The following is a 21,890-nucleotide window of genomic DNA, read 5'->3' on the forward strand; positions in this document are numbered from 1 at the left end:
ATGTAATTGTTCTGATATTGATCTTCCTTGGCAAAAAATTAATTCCATTATAAATGTAAATTACAACCACTACTATGATTGTCACTGTTAGTCCAACATATCTTACAAGGGTGATTCCCATATCTTTTGTCCAACTTTACAAGAGGTCAATGTAATTAACCTGAAAAATCATTTCTGAATAATGTACATTAGTGTGAGCATTTGAATATCTTCTAGCTAATCCCAAAACTTTTAGATTCCTTTCTGAATGAACAATCCCACAAAATTTTGGAATTTTACGGCGGGGGTGCAAAATGCCCTTTACCTGGTTCACTGTGCTGTAGATCATCTTGTAGTGATATGTCTGCATAAAAAATAATCTTCAATCTTTATCGAATGAAATTGCAAAGTCTTTCAGCCTCTGTTTTAGGTGCTGCAACATAAAAAATAAGCATATATTAACCAGGTAGAAAAGCATACTCAGAACAAAAGATTAAATGACTAAATAAATAAAAAACAAACTTAGCACAGTATTTTGATGGATTACCTTGAGCTCTTCGTGTAGCACAATAAATATTTTCTTCAACCTTTTATGTTTCTGAAAGATTTATCATTATTTCAAATCAGAACATTGAAGTTGACTAGAACAAATAAACAAGAGAAAAGCAGTGCATATGCATATAATTCAAAATCCCTAGTATTCTCTTAATTTATGAACATGTGCTTTCTACTTCTGCAACTCAGACATCTGACCGCCTCTTGATAAAAGCAGCTAGTTTCATTGATCAGCAACATTCACTCATTCTAATAAGACACGCCCATGAAAATATGGTTTTTCGCTGCCAATATTCTGTTCAACATGAACAAAAATGCAAAGTAATAACCATACCTAAAAAACCAGGGAAATGAATGTTTGATGTTGAAAATGGAATAAGAACATGGAAGCAATTAACAAGCAGCAACAAGGAGCAAGACCAAAAGAACATAAGGGAAGTTAGCACAAAAGTCCGATAGTGGATATTTCGTGGTCTATCTTGTTGAAAGTAAAAAATTTTAAGTCAGAAACGGTGATGAGGATGGCATTTTAGAGATCTAGAAAGCATATGTAACACCGCTATTCTACCCATTGACTAAATCCTATCCTACTATTCTAGCTTGGTTTAAGAAATGTCAAGATCCACTTGCTAGGCAGAAATTACAGAAACTTGTCCTGCAATTACAGCTATAAACCACCTGAACCTATACCTCCCAAACTTCATCATATTCGTACACCTCTACATTCCCCTCCATAAAGCTCCTACTGATTCAAACAACCCAAAGCCAAGAGAATGGTGAAATGATCTAGTCACTGGATTCGATTATTTGAACAGGCAGGCAAACAAATAGGAGAAAATAAACTATGAATCCTAAGAAGCTAGATAGAAGCATACCGCTCCACATTGATGATAAGAGTCCTTCAACTGTCCCAAGAGCTTGTAATATCTCTCCATGTCCCTACCTTGTGCAAATTCAAGGTCTTTTCCAAGTTTATGGAACTTTTTCCTACAGATGACAGACTCCATGTTAGTCAAACAAGTAACAGAAAAACAAAAGGCAATGACACACAGAAAGAAATCTTCAGAATACCTGTAGCTGTCCAGGGTCTTGTTCAAAGATATGTAACTTTCGTACTTATCATGATACTCCTGCAAATATTCTTTATACCTAACATAAAACCAGAGATAATATACAATTCCTAATTAGATGCCACAGGCTCAGGTGATCAAAAATCAACAGCAACAATAAAAGAATAAACCTTGCAGAAAAGTAAAACAGGCTTCCTTAATGTATAAGATCAGATATGACCACTTACTGAGAAATATCCTTTATTGGTCCCTTCAGCTCTGGTTCATCCTTTTCATACTTGTAATAAGAACAATTGTCTTCATCTGAAGAAGATTCCCTCCTCTTTCGACCACTATCATTGCTCTCTGCCATAACTGTGTCCTTGCGCACATCAACCAAGTCTGCCATCGAATTAGAAGTGTGTGTTTTACTCTCCTTTACCAAGTGGGATACTGATCCTCGTTTAGAGTCATGCTGTTGTGAAGTACTGCCAGGTGCTTTCCGATGGCTTTCTCCAAAACCTTCAAGACCACCACCTAATCTCACTCCAGCTTCAGTTTGTCTGAATTTACCACTTGCATCCATTGATTTGTTAAACTGGGACCCAACTTCAGCATGATCTACTCTTGAAAGATCTTGAGGCTGAGATTGCATGGGCCTATGATGTGTTCTTGTTGAATCTTCAATACGATTTTCTGGGGTCCTCTTAACTCCAATGCTGAGATTCAGTGGAGATGTTTTCCCTGGGTCCAAAGGGGCCTTTCCAACAGGTTTTCCCTTGCTCAAATCTGAATTGCAGTTATCAGAAGCGCTTGACTTGTTCTCCGACTGTTTAAATGAACCTTTCCTATCAAATTGCTTCTTAAATGGCACTTCCTCATGCAATGGTTCACGAAGTTCACCCAACTCCAAGTCTGAAAGCTCTCTATGGAGTATGTTGCTTCTTCCATTTCCCACCACCTGTCCAGTCTCATTGAATTTTCCAGCCATTTCACCATATTTTCCATAGTTGGAATCAAGTGGCACCGAATTTTTAGTTCCAGGACCAGCTTCCCTCAGATTTCTAGGCCCCTTTTTCTCCTTTGTAAAACTATCCTCATTTTGAGCGTCCCTAGAAGCTTTTTCTTTTACGGGAAAACCATCATACACCTGAGAATTCTTTCCAGAGAACTTACGATCATGTTTACTCGGCCTATCTGCTGTACCATGAGCCTTTGATCGTGCACTTTTATCAAAAGACTTTCGACCTGACTGCTGAAAATCAGAACCATGTTTCCCAGGAAAATCCTGATTGTAGCCCTTTTGGAAGCCAAAATCAGCACTACCCTCCCTGTCAGTTCTATTCATCATCTGAGCTGCAGAGCCCTTATAAGGGTCTTCAACAGATCTATTAGGTGATGAATTGTGAGGACTGTCGGCGAACTGGGAATCCCTAACCCCAGAAATAGGGAGTCGAACTGAGGTATCAGCTTTTGACGTTTTAGAACGATCAGATATCTGATCACTGTGCTTCAGATCAGGACCCCTCTTGGATTTGTTTTTTGATGCCTTTTCAGGGCTTTCAGACCTCTCACTCCTGAAGCTGTCCTTGACAACAGGTTCCTTATCATCAAACAAATTTCCTATAAAATTTTGGCGCTCTTGAAGTTCATTATCATCAATTAAGGATGTTGTCCCTTCCACTGGTTTTTCAGCTTCTCTGCTGGGAACCAAACTAGTATCCACAGCCATTTCAACTTCTTGTTCATCATCAGGCAAGTCTTTCTCAATGTCAATGGCATCAGACCCCTGACCTTCAATGTCAATTGCATCAGATCCTTGCCCCTCGATGTCAATTGCACCGGATCCATCATCATCTTGCTTTTCATATCTCTCATTCTGTGTAGGTCTGCCATCATCGCTTTTCCACGGTATAGGTGATGTTGACAACCCTGGATCAGAGGCCGGTAATTTTTGCTTGTACTCTTTGTCATCATCACTAGTCATAATATCCACATCTTCATCAGATGCCTCCTTGCTGTTTGAAGAAGCATCAGTTTCACTATCACTGCTACTACCACTCCCACTTCCAACTGGGCTTCTGCTTCGGCTTCGGCTTCTACTTCTACTTCTACTGTGGCTTCCACTGTCACTTCCACTATCACTGCTGCCACTGTCACTATCACTGTCACTTCCACTATCACTAGAGCTAGCTGGATGCCCTTCACTATTATCAGAGACTTTTCCCTCAACAGATAAATCTGGTGAAAACTGTTGGACATGAGTTTTCTCCATTGCAATTGTTTCTTCTCCAAGTTTAGAGTTTGGTTGAGCCTGTTCCTCCTTGCCACCAGTTGAGACTTTCTCCACAAAGCTTGGTCCTGGAGCAGGTTTCTGGCCATGGATGTTTTCAGGAGCAGATGTATGCTGACGGTTATCTTCAGGGGAACTGAAAAAACAAGACAGAAATTAGCCAAATGCATCACAGAAATACCCAAGGAAAAAAAAAAAAAAAACCACCATTTTTTTATTTGAAACAGGAAACATAAATTATTAACAATGAGAAATTAAGTCATGTAGGTGTGCCAGATGTCCAACACTAAAAACCAAAGCACTACATCCAAAATAAGAGATTACGAAGAAACCACAAAGATTTAACCAAACCAGCCTCCCAGTTTGATAAGTAAGAGAGAGGGAAAAAAAAAAAAAAAGTCCTGAAACTGTCTTAAAATTGAAGTCTATAAATAAAGCACCAAAATCACATGTGCACACAGACCATTTACTTGAGACAGAACGTACATAACACTCCCCTAAAATGATAACTAACTTTTCATAAGCTCTTTATAGGGAGAGTTGCATCACAGTAGACAAAAAAAAATGAAGATATTTTAATTATAATAATAGAAAAAGCAGTAGGACAACAAATCAATTTTAATGACATGGATCTAGAGGATAAGTATGATATATAAATGATAACTACTTCAAAAGCAATGCCTAACCCATAATAATTGAGATGAGTTTATATGAAATCTAAAAGTTATAGGATTTCAAAAAGAAAAAGGTAAAAAGTCCAGCGAACAGGCACAAAAGCAGTAGCCAATGCCCAATACTATTGAGAGGAATTTAAAAAAAGAGAGGGAAAGAGAGAAATGAGCAACTGAAATATCAAATGTTCAAAGATATCTGAATATATAGTGTGTAATAAAAAGGGTGTGGCAGGCATACAGCAGAAAATAAGGGTTAAACACACTTTATTTTAAGGCTAAACAAATAAAGTATCTCACACTACAATGTGGTATCCCAAATTAAACATGTTACAGCCCATAATACCCATTCTCCAAGTATTTGTCTCCATGTTTACAGTCACTACTTTTCACTAATAATTTAGTCTTGTAAAAAAGTCCTAGCCTCCTTAAGCTATGTCAGTTTCTCAGAAACTTAACATTGATTTATGTTTTCAGTACTAATAGGACCTTTTGTTTGTTATCCAGTTTTAATCCACAGCTTTCCTGATAAATAGTTAACATTTAACAAACAAATATGAAGAATCACATAAAATCCATGCTTAAGATAGTATATAATATCAATATAAGAGAAAAATAAAATGATGATAATGACAGCCTTGCCACAAGAAAACCGACACAAGCACAGTCATAATTGAGAAGAGACGGATACCTTCCACTTTCAGAAGCAGATTTCTTAATGCTGTCCAACTCCACTCCCGATTTCAAGAAATACCTTCCTGGAGCTTGTAAAGTTGCAATCTGAGGCTCAAGATTCAATTAGAAGACATAAGCAAATCTTATTCTCGTAACTACTGCATCAAAGATTTTCACCACTTATTCACTTACCTTTTTAATGATCGGTTCTATTTTCCTTACAGAATTGGGACTAGTATCTCCAATAGCTTTCTCCAAGGCCTATCACACACAGAGACAGAGAGAGAAAGGAGAAAGAAGAATTCAAAAGGAGCCCATAAAATAAAAAGATAAAAAAAGCAAAGGAAGAAAAATAATATGAAGGAATGAACTAAGAATCAAAATTAAACAACTTAACCCAGCCTACATAATCCCCTAGCAGGCTAACGGAAAACTTTATTTAATTTTATTTTCTTATGACTTTCTTAGGCTAACCTTTAAGCTCATTCCCTTGGGATTCTCCATCAGCAAAGTAATCAACATATTCTTCAGATCCGTTGGTTGATTTCCGGAATTCCCTTTGCGGACAGGTGTCTCTCGCACGATGCTAGTATTCCTAGTGATTTCTTTCTCACAGTTGGAAGCATTCTCTTTATTCTTCACCTGAATAGGTGTAATTTCTTCAATGCTCATATGATTCTTAACAATATTTCCAGTTCCAGTCGGTGACGCTGGAGCACCAGATTGGCCAGGTGGAGATGATAGAGGTGAAGCTGAGCGTCTACTTTTCAGACTGGTAGTTGATGGTGCTCCAGATTTATTGGTAGATTTAGGGGGGCCACTAACTGCAATAATTTCAAAATAGAATGAGTAAGGATATAACAACATTCTAGTATGATCTTTTTCATCTTTTTTTAAATAAGACTGAAGAAGAGGGCTCCCAACAATTAGTAAAATATCAACATCTTACTATAGATTGTAATTTCTTGAATTTCTCCTGATGTGAGAGAGAGAGAGAGATTATGAGAAAAGATACAGTTGGTCTTACCTTGAAGTGTTTCCACTTTCCTTTTTTTAAATGGAGGAGGTTCTTTCTTTTGTTTAAACTGCATCCTCCATGGATTAGCTGAAACAACACACAAACAATAGACACTGAACATCAATATCCATCTTAAAATTTTATTACCAAGCCTTTTGACACTAAAAACATGTCAATTCGGCACATGCAAATCAATAAATCAAGATATTGTATAATATCTCTATATCTAAATTAAAAATTGTTCACCTCTTCAGCTTCAACTTTATTATACAATTTTCACTGCATAGCACTTAAAGTGTATTGATCTTGATAACTTTGCATAACTAAACAAGTTCACGTCTCTCATTTAATAAGTAATGGGCACACCAAACATGTTTCTCAAAAAAAGTAACATAGATAAGGTTTACCCTTGTTTTTTAATTCTCAACTAAAAAGCTTAAGTTTAGAGTATACACGGTAGAACCTTACAAAAGCCTCGCACACCTAAGAATGGGTCTTTTGAACAGTTATGTCCAATGGTAAGCAACAAATGGTAACTAAAACTGTAATGAATAAAGAAAGCATCTCATTAAAAAAAAAAAAAAAATACCCTCAACAGCAGCTAGTTGCTTTATTTGACTCTTCATGGATGGATTTCCATGGTCTAGCACGATGGCTCTGCATAGTAAAAAGAAGAAAATAGAATAAGAAAATGAACACATGTCTTATGTGAAAAAAAAAATACAATTAATCTAAAGGTTTCACCACAAAAATCTACCTTTTAATAATATAGGTATACTAAAGTTTTGAAAGTAATCAAGGATGATTGTTGAAATCGGATGAATATATAATCGTTGCAACTGATAACAAAGCAAAATATAAAAGGAAAGGAAAATCACTGTTGTATACTGTCGAGGTAAGGAAAAAAATTCCATAAAGCAAATGAACAAGGGAACTAATATACAGGTACTAAAACTATAAAGAGTGAATCATACTAACATCCACACTTATTATAATTAACATAATAGCCTAACTAGGGATTGCAACCAATAATATATGTCGGAGAAAATAAGATTTATCACATACATCTGGAGTGTCAATACGAACTAGAGGAAGATAACATACAAACCACTAGAAGTTCCAACACAATAATCTTCTCCTAGCAGATCAGATGGATAATATTCCACAACAAGAGCAATTAGCTAGAATATAAATTTGTTTATCTTTTAATATCTATTTGGCCCCAGGGAATTTAAATGTCAACACTTAGCCAAAAAAAGAATTTAAATGTCAACAAGAATTATGTGCATCTCCTTTTACATCAGATTTCGCTATGGAATTAACAAGATAAACAACAAATAGTTTACACAATATGCACAGACAAAAGCAAGTTCAAGAATAAAAAGATGTCTAAATGCAAAGGCATATTATAACTAAAAAATTCCGAGAAATGAAATGCATCAGAGTATTGTATAGCATACTTGCGTTGTTTAAGCTTGCGCTCAGCTTCCTCAGACCGCATCTTTACATGGTTCACAGTTGACTCGTCCAAGATACGCTGAACATTCACCTTGCGCCAAGCACACCCAGATTCAACAAGCAAACCATCTCCATCTTCACCACTTTGTTGTTCTTCATAAATGTCACAGAGGTCACCATCCCGGGACCATGTAAATCTAAACTCCTTACCACCTACGTCAATAACCTGATGCAATGATCAACCATTTAAAGCCAATTTGCCTGAGAATTGATAGGCCACAACAATATTAAAACAGTAAAAATAATAAATAGGCAATTTCAATTACCACAAAATTAATACATTCTGGGAAAATAGGAAAATGAGCAAGATTTAAGAAACTCTATGATATATATTAAACACCACAAATATAATATACAATATTATGTTTAAGTGAGATGAAACTCATTGGTTACCTACTTTAAAACCAATTTGAAAAGGGAAGAGGGAAGAAGAAATACACATATGGTTCACTAAAATCAGAGCTTTAACAAACCCAGGAATGATTTAGGCTTGAGAAAACGTGAAGACAAAGATTAAACCCTCAGTGTTCTTGTTAAGTACATAAGATTGAAAGATCTAAAGGATAATTTCTTCCCTACCCAGGTACGAAACAAAGTTTCCCGCTTAGCTTTTCTTACTTGAATATATTTGACTCGTTCAACAGCTACTACAATAAGCATCTTGTTTAATCTCCGACTTTAAAACTTGAAATTTGTTATTTTATCATCTGAGTAACCCTGTATCACGCCCCACCAGCAGCTGCCACTGTCTCTGCAATATCAGCACCCATCAAAACCATTACTACTGCCGCAAGACGTCTGCAACAATGACAATGTCGTCTATATCCAAATGCCACTTCCCACATGCTTCCTATTGCTGCAGCTTCATTGCCTATGAAGTCATGTCACAATTGCTCTCTCAAATCATTTTTACCCTACATTTGAGTGCACCTCCAAACTCACACTCTAATCAGAATTTTTAATTTCAATGAATCGGTTGATTAACAATCTAATTATCTCTCTAGTTTTTGGAACCACTCATTTGCAGTAAAGAATGAGCACATAAATTGTACTCCATTTATTAGCTTCAAAACCAACATACTCACATTTCCACAAGAATTATCAACAGTAAAATTTTCCTATACCCAGATAAATTTCACCAAGATATATCCACTCCACAACAATTGTTCACAACTAAACCACACTAAAACCAACTATTACCCAGATTAAAATTAAGCTATTAAGCTCAAGTTTATACATCTTAAACAAAACTAATCTATATCCATATAAAACTAAACCAAAACACTCAAATTTCAGTAAAATTCACAACAAAAATTCACCAATTTTGACGGAAAAAAAAATTGAACTTGACAAAACTCAATCTCTAATTAACAAAACTCACATTTCCATTTGGGTTATTAGCTATTGAATCGAATTTAATCCTCGCCATCTGCCCTTGGCTCTCGACTCTTCTAATCTCCTCCACCAAATCCGGAGCCAGCCGGATAATCATTCCGAAAGCCAACGGATTGTTCCCAGAAACAAGGCTGAACGTTTCTTCAACCGCTTTAGAACTTCCTGATGACGTGGCCCCACTAGGCCCAGCCGTCCGGTTGCGAGAGGCTGAGGACCCCAGGGAAAGCCGGTTCGCCGACGATGGAGTGCTCAGCCGGTGCGGCGGCGGCGGCGGGAATGAGTTGCGCTTGTTTGGGGGGATTGCTCGACCGCCGCCGCGGCCGAGCTTCGAGCCTCCGTACATTGTGCTGTCGCTTAATTGATTACGGTGCTTAAACGTATTGGGATTGTTTTGATTCTGATTCTGCTGGGTTTGATTTGAGTTTTGTTGTTAATTTTTTTTTTTTATATATTTTATTTTTGGGTAATTTACAGGTTCTTAAAAAACAATAAGGCCCAAAGGTTTTCAAAATATATCATAATTTCCCCTAAATTTTGTGAACTAGAAATGGTTTAAGTTGAATCATCAAGGGTGTTTCAGTCATTTTTATTAAAACTTATTTTCCAAAAAAAGATATTGAAATACCAAGACAACCAAAAACCTCATGGACCATTCATAATTGTCATACTATCAAAAATTTAGCTTAAATTAGGTTAAACAATCGACATAAACTTCAGTTATAAATGTAACGTTGATCGTTATTTGGTTGGACGTAATGCTTGGATAAATAGTTAAATAATTGATTTAGGTTTATATTTTTTAATGTGACAAACCTTGATTCAGACGAATTCACAAAGATGATTATATTATAAATTCATAATGTAACATAATAGATATTGTTGTATCCAAAAATAATGACACTATTTCACAAGTCGGTACAATCTAGTTTATTAGTCATTTTCATACCATCTATAATCTATAGCCGTAGCATGCAACGACTTTTAGTTCCCAAATTTGTAATTTTTTTGCAAAAATATTTATGTAAAACAACCCTATTACCAATCTACATTATTTGATGCGGATATTAACATATTTTTTATACCTTAATTTTATTAATTAGACCACATACGATGTTTTATTTTATACATTGTAGTGGTTTGGTTGCACTTCCAACAGTGAACAGTATCTAAGTTCTTTATTTTTTTCAAAAAAATAGTTTTATGAGAAATGACTAGGGTACCCTAATAGTCAACAATAGCATGTATAAGTTACAACACCCTCCAAGGGAGATTTCGGTATATATTTGAAATACATGGGTTTTATGGAATTCCTCTAATATTAGTGGTTAATTTAAATTATTTCACTTTACCACAATAAAGTTACTTTTTTGACTATTTAACCCAACCCCAATTCGGCCCGGGTTCAGATATCTGGGGTATAAAATTAAAGTCTCGGGTTCTCGATTTCCCTTCGTCCAAGCTAAACAAATACACAAACTATTTAAAAAACGCAAACGCACACACTCTGTGTATCTCTCGATTTCTCCAGAGCTCTTCAATCATGCTTAAAGGTTCGATTTAACTTCTCCATCATTTCTTCATTACATTATAAAGCCTCAATTTACTTTGCGCATTTTTCTCGATTAATTAAATAACGCAATATTGCATTCATTGATTGTTTGTTCTTATCTAGGATTTGATTAAAGAATTAATACTTGATTACTAGAACAGCTAGAGTGCTTTTTCTGGACGTCATTATGTATTTAGTCAACTGGGTTGTCGCTGATTGCAGTTTTTCTATATGGGATTTGCATGATTTTTGTTTATAAAGTTTCGATTAAATGAAGTTTTTTGAGCTTGATATATCAATATTTGGCTTTGTAGTGAACCTTTTTGAACTGGGTTATTGCTTTTTATTGAATTTAATGTAATTACTGGACTTGCTTATGATTTAATTTTTGTTGGTGAGTGAGAACTATTAGAGCATTTGTGGGCCTTGTTATTACTTTCCTGAACCTAGTTTCGAAGCTTATCATTGTTTTTACATAATTTTCTTTTCCTTCTTCCCCAACAATCTTTGATGAGTGGAATAGTTAAAGCTTGATTTATTTTCCTGGGTTTCACTTTTAATTTTCTGAAGTGGGCTGCTGGTGATTAATGATTTTATTTTATTTTATTTTATTTATATCGAGGATTTGAATGAGGACCTTGTTCATTTTGGTTCTATTTTGAATTTCATTAATTGGGTTCTTAGCTATTACTTTCTGGTTGTGTATATGTTAAGAGTCATTTTTTACTGAATGTGATTAATTTTGATGTTGGTTATTCTCATTAACAGTATTCTACCAGTTATGTGGATTGTTGGGAAATAATAAACTAAGTAGGTAGTATAATTGCGTACTTGAATGGTTGAAGTGTGTGTACTGTTTTAATCAGAAGTCACATGTAGCGGCAAACTTTTCAGTTTTTATTTCTTTGAAATTGACCACCCAGGTTAAAGGTGAAGCGTGACCTAATTTCCTCATTATTTCATTATTTGATTCATTCTATTTTTGTAGTAGCTTCTGTTGACCTTTCTGCTGCATTGTTACAGTGAGTGTAAAATGGCAAAAGGAGGTATTCTCAAATGTGGAAATTGACCCTAGCCAGCCTCCTTATGTTTTCAAGTGCCAATTGTATGATCTTACTGGAGTACCCCCAGAAAGGCAGAAGATTATGGTGAAGGGTGGTTTACTGAAGGTACGTAAATGGTTGTGAATGATTCAGCTTAGCTTAGTTGGTCATAAAAGTGATCCGTAACTTGCTTAAATAGTTAATTCACGAAATAGGAATTGATTCATATACATATCTTGTCATTTCATTGGTTCCTGAAATTTCTATTATTGAGGATGGTTACTAAACTTTTAATCTCATTCTTCTGCTATTCAGGATGATTCGGATTGGTCAACATTGGGAGTGAAACAGGTAAAAAATATTTATTATAATGCTTGGGTTACATTTTTTCTTTTCTGTAATGAGGTGGCTAATAATTATATAACTTTGTTTTGTTTTCTAGGGTCAAAGATTGATGATGATGGGTACTGCTGATGAGATTGTGAAGGCCCCTGAGAAGGGACCTGTTTTTGTGGAAGATCTTCCAGAAGACGAACAGGTGGTAGCACTGGTAAGGAATGACCCAATCTCATGATTTACCTTGATGGTTAACCCTTGTGTCTTTCTGTCTTGATGTCATTAGATATTTTATTTTTTTATTTTGTGCTGCTGGTATCTAGAATCAGACATCTTCATTCTCTCTCCTCATATGCATAGACACAGATGAACTTGCTATTTTCATGAATGAAGTCAAATCCAAGTCTCAGATATATGCCACAAACAAAGAAAATACTAAAAGAATGTATCTTTCCCATTTTGTGTTTTCCTTAATAAAATATATATTTTTCCTTGGTCATCACATTTTTTCTCTGGTTCTTTGTTTATGTCCTCTTGAAATATCTGTGCCAACAACTTTGTTTTCATGCAATGCAATGAAATGCTGTGGTTTATTTCTTTCTGGTAAAAAGTACTCTATTATCTTGTTTAGCTCATGAATTAAACTTGCTATTGGATTTTGGCCTGGCCTGAACTTGGGTTATTCAATTGAGATTACCATGAACATGGTTCTTTTTCTGCAATATCCAACTTAAACAAGTCTTAACCGGGGCATACCCCTTGAGTCATGGCATGCCAACGGTGATCTCTATTAACCAAGTGTTGCAATTGTTCTTGCTTTTAACAACTGAAATGCTCTAGTATCCATTTTTTTCTCAAAGATGATGACAGATAGAAGAATTAAGGAAATTCCTTGGGTTTGCTTATCTAGTTACCATGACTGTTGATGTCCATGCTCCATGGAAACAGTTGTTGTCTTTCACAACTTAAATGCTATAGTATGCATGTTTTTTTGAAAGATGGTGAAGTATTGAAGAACTAGAAATTGCTTGGTTTGCTTATCTAATTATCAACATTGTATTGATGTCATCATTGCTTTATTATTATCGCAGTTGTTGTGTAGTGATATTACCATGGATTTTTGGTTCTTTAGTGCTTTGCTCTTGCCTCCCCATTTAATACTCTCAGCCATGATTGCCTATGTTTCCAGGGTCATAGTGCTGGCCTATTTAATTTGGGAAATACCTGCTACATGAACTCCACCGTGCAATGCTTGCATTCAGTCCCAGAGTTGAAGTCTGCTTTATCTAAGTGAGTACTCTCCTTTTTGTCAGTGAATTTTGTTGATTTGGGAAATGTCTTGTTAATTGAGAATGGATTAGCATATTTTTCTGACCACCATTTTATGCTCACTGTATTAATTTATTTTATTTAGGTATTCACAGTCTGGAAGAAGCAATGATGTGGATCATAGTTCGCACATGTTGACAGTTGCGACATGCGAGTTATTTAATGACCTTGATAAAAGTGTGAAGCCTGTGGCACCTATGCAGTTTTGGATGGTTTGCACTTCTTCCTCTCTCATATACAATTTGCAATACTAGTTTGTGTCTTCTACTTGTAGTTCTATTAGGAATTCTCTACATACAAGGTTTGGTCTTATGATGATGGAAAGGTGTTATATCAATAGGTAGCATATACATTTCCCTGGAAATCTTTAGCAAAATTCTAGGAAGCACTTATTTGAGTTTCTTATATTTATTTGAATTGAGTCATATATTGTAAAATGGTTACTTGCCAAGGACGAAGAAGGTGTTGCTTTTAGAGATTGAGGAACGTGAATTCTCTTGTTATTATTGTAGTATTCATGTTGACTATAGTATTCTGGAATGTCTTACCTAAAGTGCATTCCATGCATTAGCTAATGAGACTAGTACATGGTATGCTTTAAGCTTTTTTATTTTTGAGTTTGTTTTCTTTTTGTAAAGTTGAAGTCTCAATATTTAAAACTTTACAGATCTCTTCATATTATCATCTGTGGCAGAATCATATCATAAGCTGATGTTATCCACTCATATGAAACCTCATGATAGTTTTTGATAGATGTATGTCATTTGTGCCTGAAATTTCATGGCATATTAATTTTATCTTTTCAATTTTCTTACAGCTCTTGCGCAAAAAGTATCCTCAGTTTGGTCAGTTGCACAATGGAAGCTTCATGCAGCAGGTGGTTGAAGTTACCATTCACCTGATTACAATAGTTTTACTGCTCTAAACTTTCAATTACTTGATCTCTATACTTCTGAACATCTAACAGGATGCTGAAGAATGTTGGACACAACTCTTGTACACACTTTCACAGTCTCTCAGATTGCCAAATACCAGGTAATTTAGTGTTCATTTGATAGCATAAACACAGAACAAACCCATGGTGCACATGTTATTGGTCTCACTGAAACCTTTTGCATTTGCCTTTTTATTTTACCAGTTAGCTATTTGTTTTATCAATGTTTATTGAAAATAATAATATTCTTTTTCCTTGGACTATCTTTGCTTGCAGTGAAAATCCCGATACTGTGAAGGGACTTTTTGGTATTGATATTATAAGCAGGTACATATCTTTAAGTTCCTTTATATATCCATTATCGTACTGGTAGACATTAGTTCACATAATTGTATCAGTTTTCACATTAGTTTTTGGGCCTTTTTGTCCAGGGGAGGGATGATTAGTCGTTGGAATTTGTTTCTAAATAGAATTGTTTCCTGTTGTTTTTTTTTCTTATTTCTTTTTATTCTTTGTTGATACGCGGGTTCACAGATGTTTCTCCACATTTTTATTATTATAACTTATTTTTGGGAAAAAATATATATTAGCTTAAGCCTCCTTTTTTTTGGAAGATTTTTAGTTGTTGAATTATGCTAGCTTAAGGTAAAAATGCCTGAGGCATTGGTGACTCAAAAAAGCAATGGACTTGTTGTAATATTGGATTTTGTCTGGTTAAGGATATCACTTTTTTTTTTTTCCATTTCTTTTGTGTGTTTTATTTTCTTGATCTAGTTTTTCAGGGACATTCTTTATGTGGTTCTTTGTTTTTTTTTTATGAAGAGCCTGCAAAAAACATGTTAGACTTTTGGTGCTGGTCCTTTCACTAAATTATTTATTCATGATCTATAGTTTAAGGAGCTTAGAAATAGTATTTGCTCATCAATGGTTTTCCTTGCTAGAGTGCATTGTCAAGAAAGTGGTGAGGAAAGCTCAGAAACAGAATCAATTTATTCTCTTAAATGCCACATATCACAAGAGGTTAACCATTTGCATGAAGGACTGAAGCACGTAAGTGGTATTAGCTTACAGTCATGGAGGCTATATATATAAATACATAATAATATGTTATTACTCTACATTGAATGATTCATATCTTTGGCTGCCTTAGTCAGGTTTCATGTTTGTGCTTTCCTTCAATAGTTTATGTTAAATGTATATACATTTGTCTGTCCAAGATTAAGATGACTTTGTCTAGGGACTACTTTAGCCTTTAAAATTGATGCAGACAGTCTATCTGCAGATGTTTGAACTCTTGAAATGTCTGCATGTTTTAACAAAAAACATGGAAAGAATTGAATGTTCTTTTGAAATGGTTTGCTAGTTTTTTTTTTTTTTTTTTTTTGCCTGCAATTATGTTTGTCATTTACCAAAGTAAATCTTTTCCCTTAGCATTACTTTTGATAACTGATTTTTGATATAATCATGTATTAGGTTAGTCGAAAATTTGCAACATGATGAGTTTTTTGGTGGGAACAGTCATGGTAAAAATTGTACTTATCATAAATAATCAAACCCTTTTAGCCACAGGAGTTGAACAATATGAAATTTTATATTGGACAGTTCCAAGGAACTGTTTACTGCTCACCCATAAAATTATATTCTTGCTACAGCCTCCAAATGGTTCCATGAGCTCACAAATTCTTGGATTCTTATAACTTTCAAGGACATTCCCAATGTTTCCATGCTAGATTTGTAGTTAAAACCAGAAAGCTTTTGTTAACCCATTTTAAGTGTTTCAGAAGTATGACTGCCTTTTAGTTTCTAACACATGCCTCAAATATTTTAGAGCCGGCCATCATAAGATTATATCCATGCAGCTCTGGTATATCTTTGAAGGTTATTATTAACATTTCTCACTTTGATATCATGATGAAGAAAGTATTACCTAAGTTGTCAAATATCATTTGGTCATTCAGAGATGCTGTGCAAGTTAGTGTTGTGAATTTGGCACCTTTTATGTCTTCCGTTTTAATAAACCGGCCTTCTTTGCTTTTATGTCCGTCTGTTACTTTTGTCACAGATTAAAAGAAATGTGTTAACAATTAGTTTGTTGCAGATGTCCTTATTTTTATTTTTTAAAAGTACGATCAGCAACTTAGTAGATAGTGAGTTTGAAATTATTACACCTACTCTTTTTTGTGTGTGTTTACTTACAGATAAATCAGAAATTCAGTATGTTGGTTTTAAAAAGTGAATGTTTCTGTAATTACTAAGAAGGAATTCCTATCCAATCTGCTACCGCAGATGGTATGATAACCTTGAACTTTATATCTGTAATTAATGTCTGAATATTGTCCACTTTTCATGGTTTTCCAGAGAAAAAGTGAATTGACTATTCTCTTGTGTTTTTGATTAATCAATCTCTTATTAATGCTATAATTTTCCTATTAAATTTTGCTACATGTAGGGTTTGAAATCAGAGTTGGAGAAGGCTTCTCCTGCCTTGGGTCGTAGTGCTATTTATTTGAAAGAGTCTTGTATTAATGGTTTGCCTAGGTAAGAAGTGGCTTGTAATTCACTGCAAAGTGTTATAGTAAATCTCCAATTCAATGTTGGATTTCCTCAGAAGTTCTGAAGTCTGTCCTCATTTAACCATTCCGATGTGAGGTGTGTTCTAATACCCTATTTCATTTTAAAGGTACTTAACCGTTCAGTTTGTCCGCTTTTTCTGGAAAAGGGAGTCAAATCAGAAAGCCAAGATTTTGAGGGTATGTTAGTTTCCTTTGTTTTTCTTGTACTTAGCAGGAATGATTTATTTTGTGCTTGTAGAAAATGAATATAATCCAATTAATGATTAATGTATGTGGCATTATTATTAGTTTAAATTATTAAATAACTTTTAGAGTGGTAGCAATACTCTCTTTTTCATCTTGACATGTATAGAAAAGGCAAAGGAAGAGGAGGGATGAAAAAAACACTCTTTTTTCCACTTCTTTTGACTCATTTACACATGTCAGGAGGAGAATGAGACACTGAAAAAGAAAGTATTTTTATCATTTCTTTAACTTTTATAGTGGCCTGGACTAATGTCTCTTGGCAATGAACTCTTGTTTTATCACATTAATTTGTTTGAGAATTTCAGAAAGTGGATTATCCGCTGGAGTTGGATGTTTATGATTTTTGTTCTGATGATCTTCGGAAAAAATTGGAAGCCCCTCGCAAGGTATCTCCTTGTCTTTTGCTTTGATGAGTTTCCATTTAATCTCAATTCATTGATGATACTGTCAAACTCTCAGAAACTAAGGGATGAGGAGGGAAAAAAGCTTGGTCTAAAGTCTAGTGAGAAAAGCTCTGATTCGAAAGATACTGATGTCAAAATGATTGAAGCTGAGGTGATATGACGATCTAACTATTCATGCACAGGTTATAAGCATATTCTGATGACTTCTAATATTCTTAATATCTTTTACATAGGGATCTTCATCAAATGGAACTGAAGAATCATCTGTAGCTACATCTCAAGATGGTAAGTAACCTGTATAATCATCCAGATATTTAATTATTATGCCGGTCTATCAATGTTTGATGAAGTAGATCTATATTTCATAGTATGGTGGACTTATCGAGTTTACCCCTTCCACTGGTATAGCTTTACCATTTATGCACATAAATTCCTGAGTCCTGACCTAGCAGTGTAGAACACTTTTTTTGTCACTGTTTGATATTAGCTTATTTTGTGCCTCAGGTGTTGCCTCTGACACTGGCAAGGAACCACAATTAACTGGGGTTTATGACTTGGTTGCTGTGCTAACCCATAAGGGTAGGAGTGCCGATTCAGGACATTATGTTGCTTGGGTGAAGCAAGAAAGCGGTGAGTTCCATGAAACAATATATTTAATACTTCTCCATCTATTAGTTAAAAACTTATTTTTGAACTGACCTGTTATCGTTCACAGGGAAATGGATTGAATATGACGATGACAATCCTATTCCACAGCGAGAAGAAGACATTACTAAACTGTCTGGAGGAGGTAAGCTCTGGCTCAGTTAAATAAACTAGCATTATTGAAAAATTCTCGCTCACTTTTGCCCTGCAAGCGCGGATAGACAAATAGATACATATTCTGTTGTCGCTTCATTTTGTGACCACCTCAATCAATTCTGTCATTCTTGTTTTAATGAATATTTATGTCTCTCCTGGTTTCAGGTGATTGGCATATGGCATACATTTGCATGTACAAGGCTCGAGTTGTGGAGATGTAGTCCTGATTTAGCCGTGCAATTCAATCTGGATTATCCTTTTGTTTTTAAATCATACAGAAACATTTCCAGTTTGAGGATTAAATTGTGATTGGTCGATGGAATTTTACGCAATTGTGTTGTACTATACTATTTTTAAAGTTGTGTTATATATCTCTGTTTAAACTTACATAGTTTGGGTGCTTCTTCCATTGATTTAACTTCAAGTAATATGATTGTATAAAATTTATTAAAGGAAAATAAATTTAATAATTGATGCAACTGACAAGCATATCCGATGTTTTAAAAACCAACCAGGGCTAAACATGGAAAAGTGGTTGGGTCCCGTCGGGGGTTGACAGGGTGATGTCAACATAAAAAAATTCAAAATTTTTAATTTTCAGTGCATGTTAGCATTGTTGATGTTTTATGTGCACATTAGCATGCATCAACGTTAGCCTTTTTTCCCCTCTTTTTGGTTGCTTTTTCACCCAAAATTATTCCTATTGTCACCACTACTAGAACCCCACCCTCCCCTCTTCAAAACCATATCCTTTATCCTCTTTTATCACTCGTCGATTGTTGGCCACAAAAACTGCATCAATCGGTTGTCCTTTGTCATATTTCAACCGTTTTGAGTAATGACAATTCCAACTACCACCACCCTTAAACTCATTGGCTACTCTCTTACAAAACCCCTAGAGTTTCCAAGTCATTCCACCCACCAATCGTCGACAATCAAAAGCCAGGGTTTCGTCGTTGCTTGGCCAAATTCCAGCGATTTTGGAACTAAAACTTAATCAAACACCACCTCTCAACTCACCGTGATCCATCCTTCAAAACACCCTAACCCCGAATCATGTTTTCCGTCGAACACCAGTCAAAAGTAGCCGTTTTCTTTGATTCACTCGATTTTCCCAAAAATTGGTTGGATCGGCGGGTTGCTACCATACCCCAGTCCAACCTCGAGTGAATCTGGGTGAAATGGCTAGGCCTGCAATCGAACCGAACACGAATAAACAGCCCCGTTCGAAACTCGTTCGATAAACATGTTCAATTATTCGATTTCGTGTTTGAACTCGAACAAACACAGGATGACTATTCGTGTTCGTTCAATTAACAAAAGACCAGTTCGTATTCGTTCGACTAACTCGTAAATACCTATTCGAATAACTCGTTCGAATACCTGTTCAAATAAAAAACATACACCAACTCGTTCGAATAAGTGTCTACATATATATTTTGTATCAACACCTATAAATTCATAGTGGTACGAGGGTTTATTGTAATATATGATCAATACAAATGTGTGATTAATTTAAGTTTAATTAAGCTATTATGTTATTAAATTTATCATGCTATATATCACTTGATTATACAATATGTCATATTCATAAATTTGTCATATTATATTTAATTCAACTATTATATTATTAAATTTGTCATGTTATATATCACTTAATTATACAATATGTTATGTTCATCAATTTACCATACTATATTTAACTAAACTATTATATTATTAAATTTATTATGCTATACATCACTTGATTATACAATATGTTATGTTTATCAATTTACCATATTATATTTATTATTTATTAATTGAAATGTTATCTTATAATATTTAAATATTGATTATATTTGGAAAAATATGAAGCAATTATATTATTGGATTTACTATATTATTTATTACTTGATTATACAATCTATTATGTTATTAAATCTGTCATACTATGTATCATAATAATTTATTACTTTTTAATTAAAATGCTATATACTTATACATTTAATTATTGATGACATTTAGAAAAAAAAAAAATCCAAACATATTATATATATAAGAAAAACAAAAGTATCATAATATTTTATTATTGATTATCATTAAAAAAAATTCATCCAAACTAAACCAAATATAATATAAAAAAGAAAAAGAAAATATAAATTATAATAATGCATACCATGTTTTTTGAACATAAACGAATGAACAATCAAATAGATTGTTTACGAACGGATAGATCAATCGAACGTATAATGTTCACGAACATAATTGAACGAACAACCCATGTTCGAACTCGATCGAACATATTATCGAACGAACATCGAATTGTTCGCGAACAGTTTGTTCGCGAACAATGTCGAACAATTATCGAACGAACATCGAGTTGTTCGCAAACTGTTCAGTTCGTTTGTAGCCCTAGAAATGGCCCTCGGTTTGGCTCACTGATCGGGTCTCAGTCCAACCAACCGAGTCTGAGTCGAAACGGTCTAACTAGTCGAGCCGAGCCGGGTTTTAAAACAATGAGCATATTTGTGTATTAGAAATTAGAGATTTCGTCTTCACAAAACATGCTAAAGATCTTACGTTTCAAAAAGTTTCACCGGTTAGATAGAATATCTATCACCACTAAGTTAGCGACCAACCGAACAGAACAATTGAGTTTCAGAAGAAAACTATGAAGAGTTAGTATCGAGATTAATTATAATTACGAAAGGATGATACTGTAATGTTACAAATAATAATGTAATACATTTTGGAATATTATTCAATCAAAAGTTAGGCTCGGGATGATATTGTAATGTTACAAATAATAACGTAATACATCTTGGAATATTATTCAGTCAAAAGTTAAACTCGTTCAATTTTAGCATTGACATGCTCATTTCATGAAACCTCAAGTAAATCCACAAGATAATCCATTATATATTTGTCATCAATCAATCCATTAGCTTTATTCCCTTCAAAAGAATTATGGAATACTACAATCAACTTTCAAGTAATAATTAAAATCAAGATCATTTTTTGGTTTGAGATTATGGCAAAAACAGCTATCGACTTTCAAGTAATAATTAAAATCAAGATCATTTTTTTGGTTTGAGATTATGGCTAAAAAGCAAGTCAGCAAATAGCGATATTATATATTGGCCATCAATCAATCCATTAGCTTTATTTTCCTTGGAAAGAATTATGGAATACTACTCTTTGAAGATATTTACTAACTTGCTTTTTTGTGATAGTATCAAACCAAAAAATGTCCTAGTTTCAATTATTACATGAGCACTTGTAATGTCCATGAAAAACTTGTAGAGGTGTCCATTCGCTTTTGTCTAGGGGTGGTGGAAAAATTCGGTTAACCAGACCGGTTAACCGTAATCTTGAACCGAACCAGATTCCAATTCAAGTGAAAAACTGAATCTAAATCGAACCGGTGTTTCACTTGAACCGGTTTTTAACGGAATCGAAAAATCGATTCGGTTAACCGATTTATTCAAATGGGCCTATACTAGTTTGGCCCAATTCAATTGTCCCTCCACTTTGGCCTAA

The 21,890-nt window shown here is 34.6% G+C and overlaps 2 protein-coding genes across 2 annotated transcripts; one reads left to right on the forward strand and one right to left on the reverse strand.

Annotated features, from left to right (window-relative positions):
* Positions 1-5: 5 nt before the first annotated feature.
* LOC116115805 (dentin sialophosphoprotein) lies at positions 6-9,554 on the reverse strand. The gene is made up of 12 exons (XM_031401943.1): positions 9,140-9,554; positions 7,701-7,924; positions 6,830-6,897; positions 6,250-6,327; positions 5,697-6,046; positions 5,415-5,483; positions 5,239-5,327; positions 1,832-4,012; positions 1,606-1,683; positions 1,410-1,521; positions 527-577; positions 6-412 (listed from the first exon to the last, which is right to left on the reverse strand). The coding sequence occupies exons 1-12, from the start codon at positions 9,494-9,496 to the stop codon at positions 362-364; spliced, it is 3,708 nt and encodes a 1,235-aa protein (XP_031257803.1). The 5' UTR covers positions 9,497-9,554; the 3' UTR covers positions 6-361.
* Positions 9,555-10,577: 1,023 nt separating this feature from the next.
* Positions 10,578-18,755, forward strand: LOC116115853 (ubiquitin carboxyl-terminal hydrolase 7-like). Its single transcript, XM_031401982.1, has 18 exons — positions 10,578-10,703; positions 11,726-11,871; positions 12,061-12,096; positions 12,188-12,295; positions 13,271-13,371; positions 13,496-13,622; positions 14,228-14,287; positions 14,378-14,445; positions 14,621-14,671; positions 15,286-15,394; positions 16,794-16,882; positions 17,025-17,094; positions 17,469-17,549; positions 17,623-17,718; positions 17,801-17,852; positions 18,072-18,197; positions 18,283-18,357; positions 18,534-18,755. The coding sequence occupies exons 1-18, from the start codon at positions 10,694-10,696 to the stop codon at positions 18,587-18,589; spliced, it is 1,461 nt and encodes a 486-aa protein (XP_031257842.1). The 5' UTR covers positions 10,578-10,693; the 3' UTR covers positions 18,590-18,755.
* The last annotated feature ends 3,135 nt before the right edge of the window (positions 18,756-21,890 follow it).

This window comes from Pistacia vera, unplaced genomic scaffold (assembly GCF_008641045.1).
Source record: "Pistacia vera cultivar Batoury unplaced genomic scaffold, PisVer_v2 Contig754, whole genome shotgun sequence".
In the NCBI taxonomy this organism is placed as follows: Eukaryota; Viridiplantae; Streptophyta; class Magnoliopsida; order Sapindales; family Anacardiaceae; genus Pistacia; species Pistacia vera.

Coding starts and splice junctions, on each gene's coding strand:
- LOC116115805 (XM_031401943.1), bottom strand. CDS start 9,496: ATGTACGGAGGCTCGAAGCTCGGCCGCGGCGGCGGTCGAGCAATCCCC. Junction 7,925..9,139: donor CTAATAACCCAAATGGAAAT/GTGAGTTTTGTT, acceptor TCATTGCATCAG/GTTATTGACGTAGGTGGTAA. Junction 578..1,409: donor CTTATCATCAATGTGGAGCG/GTATGCTTCTAT, acceptor TAAATCTTTCAG/AAACATAAAAGGTTGAAGAA.
- LOC116115853 (XM_031401982.1), top strand. Junction 11,872..12,060: donor TGAAGGGTGGTTTACTGAAG/GTACGTAAATGG, acceptor TCTGCTATTCAG/GATGATTCGGATTGGTCAAC. Junction 17,719..17,800: donor TCAAAATGATTGAAGCTGAG/GTGATATGACGA, acceptor TCTTTTACATAG/GGATCTTCATCAAATGGAAC.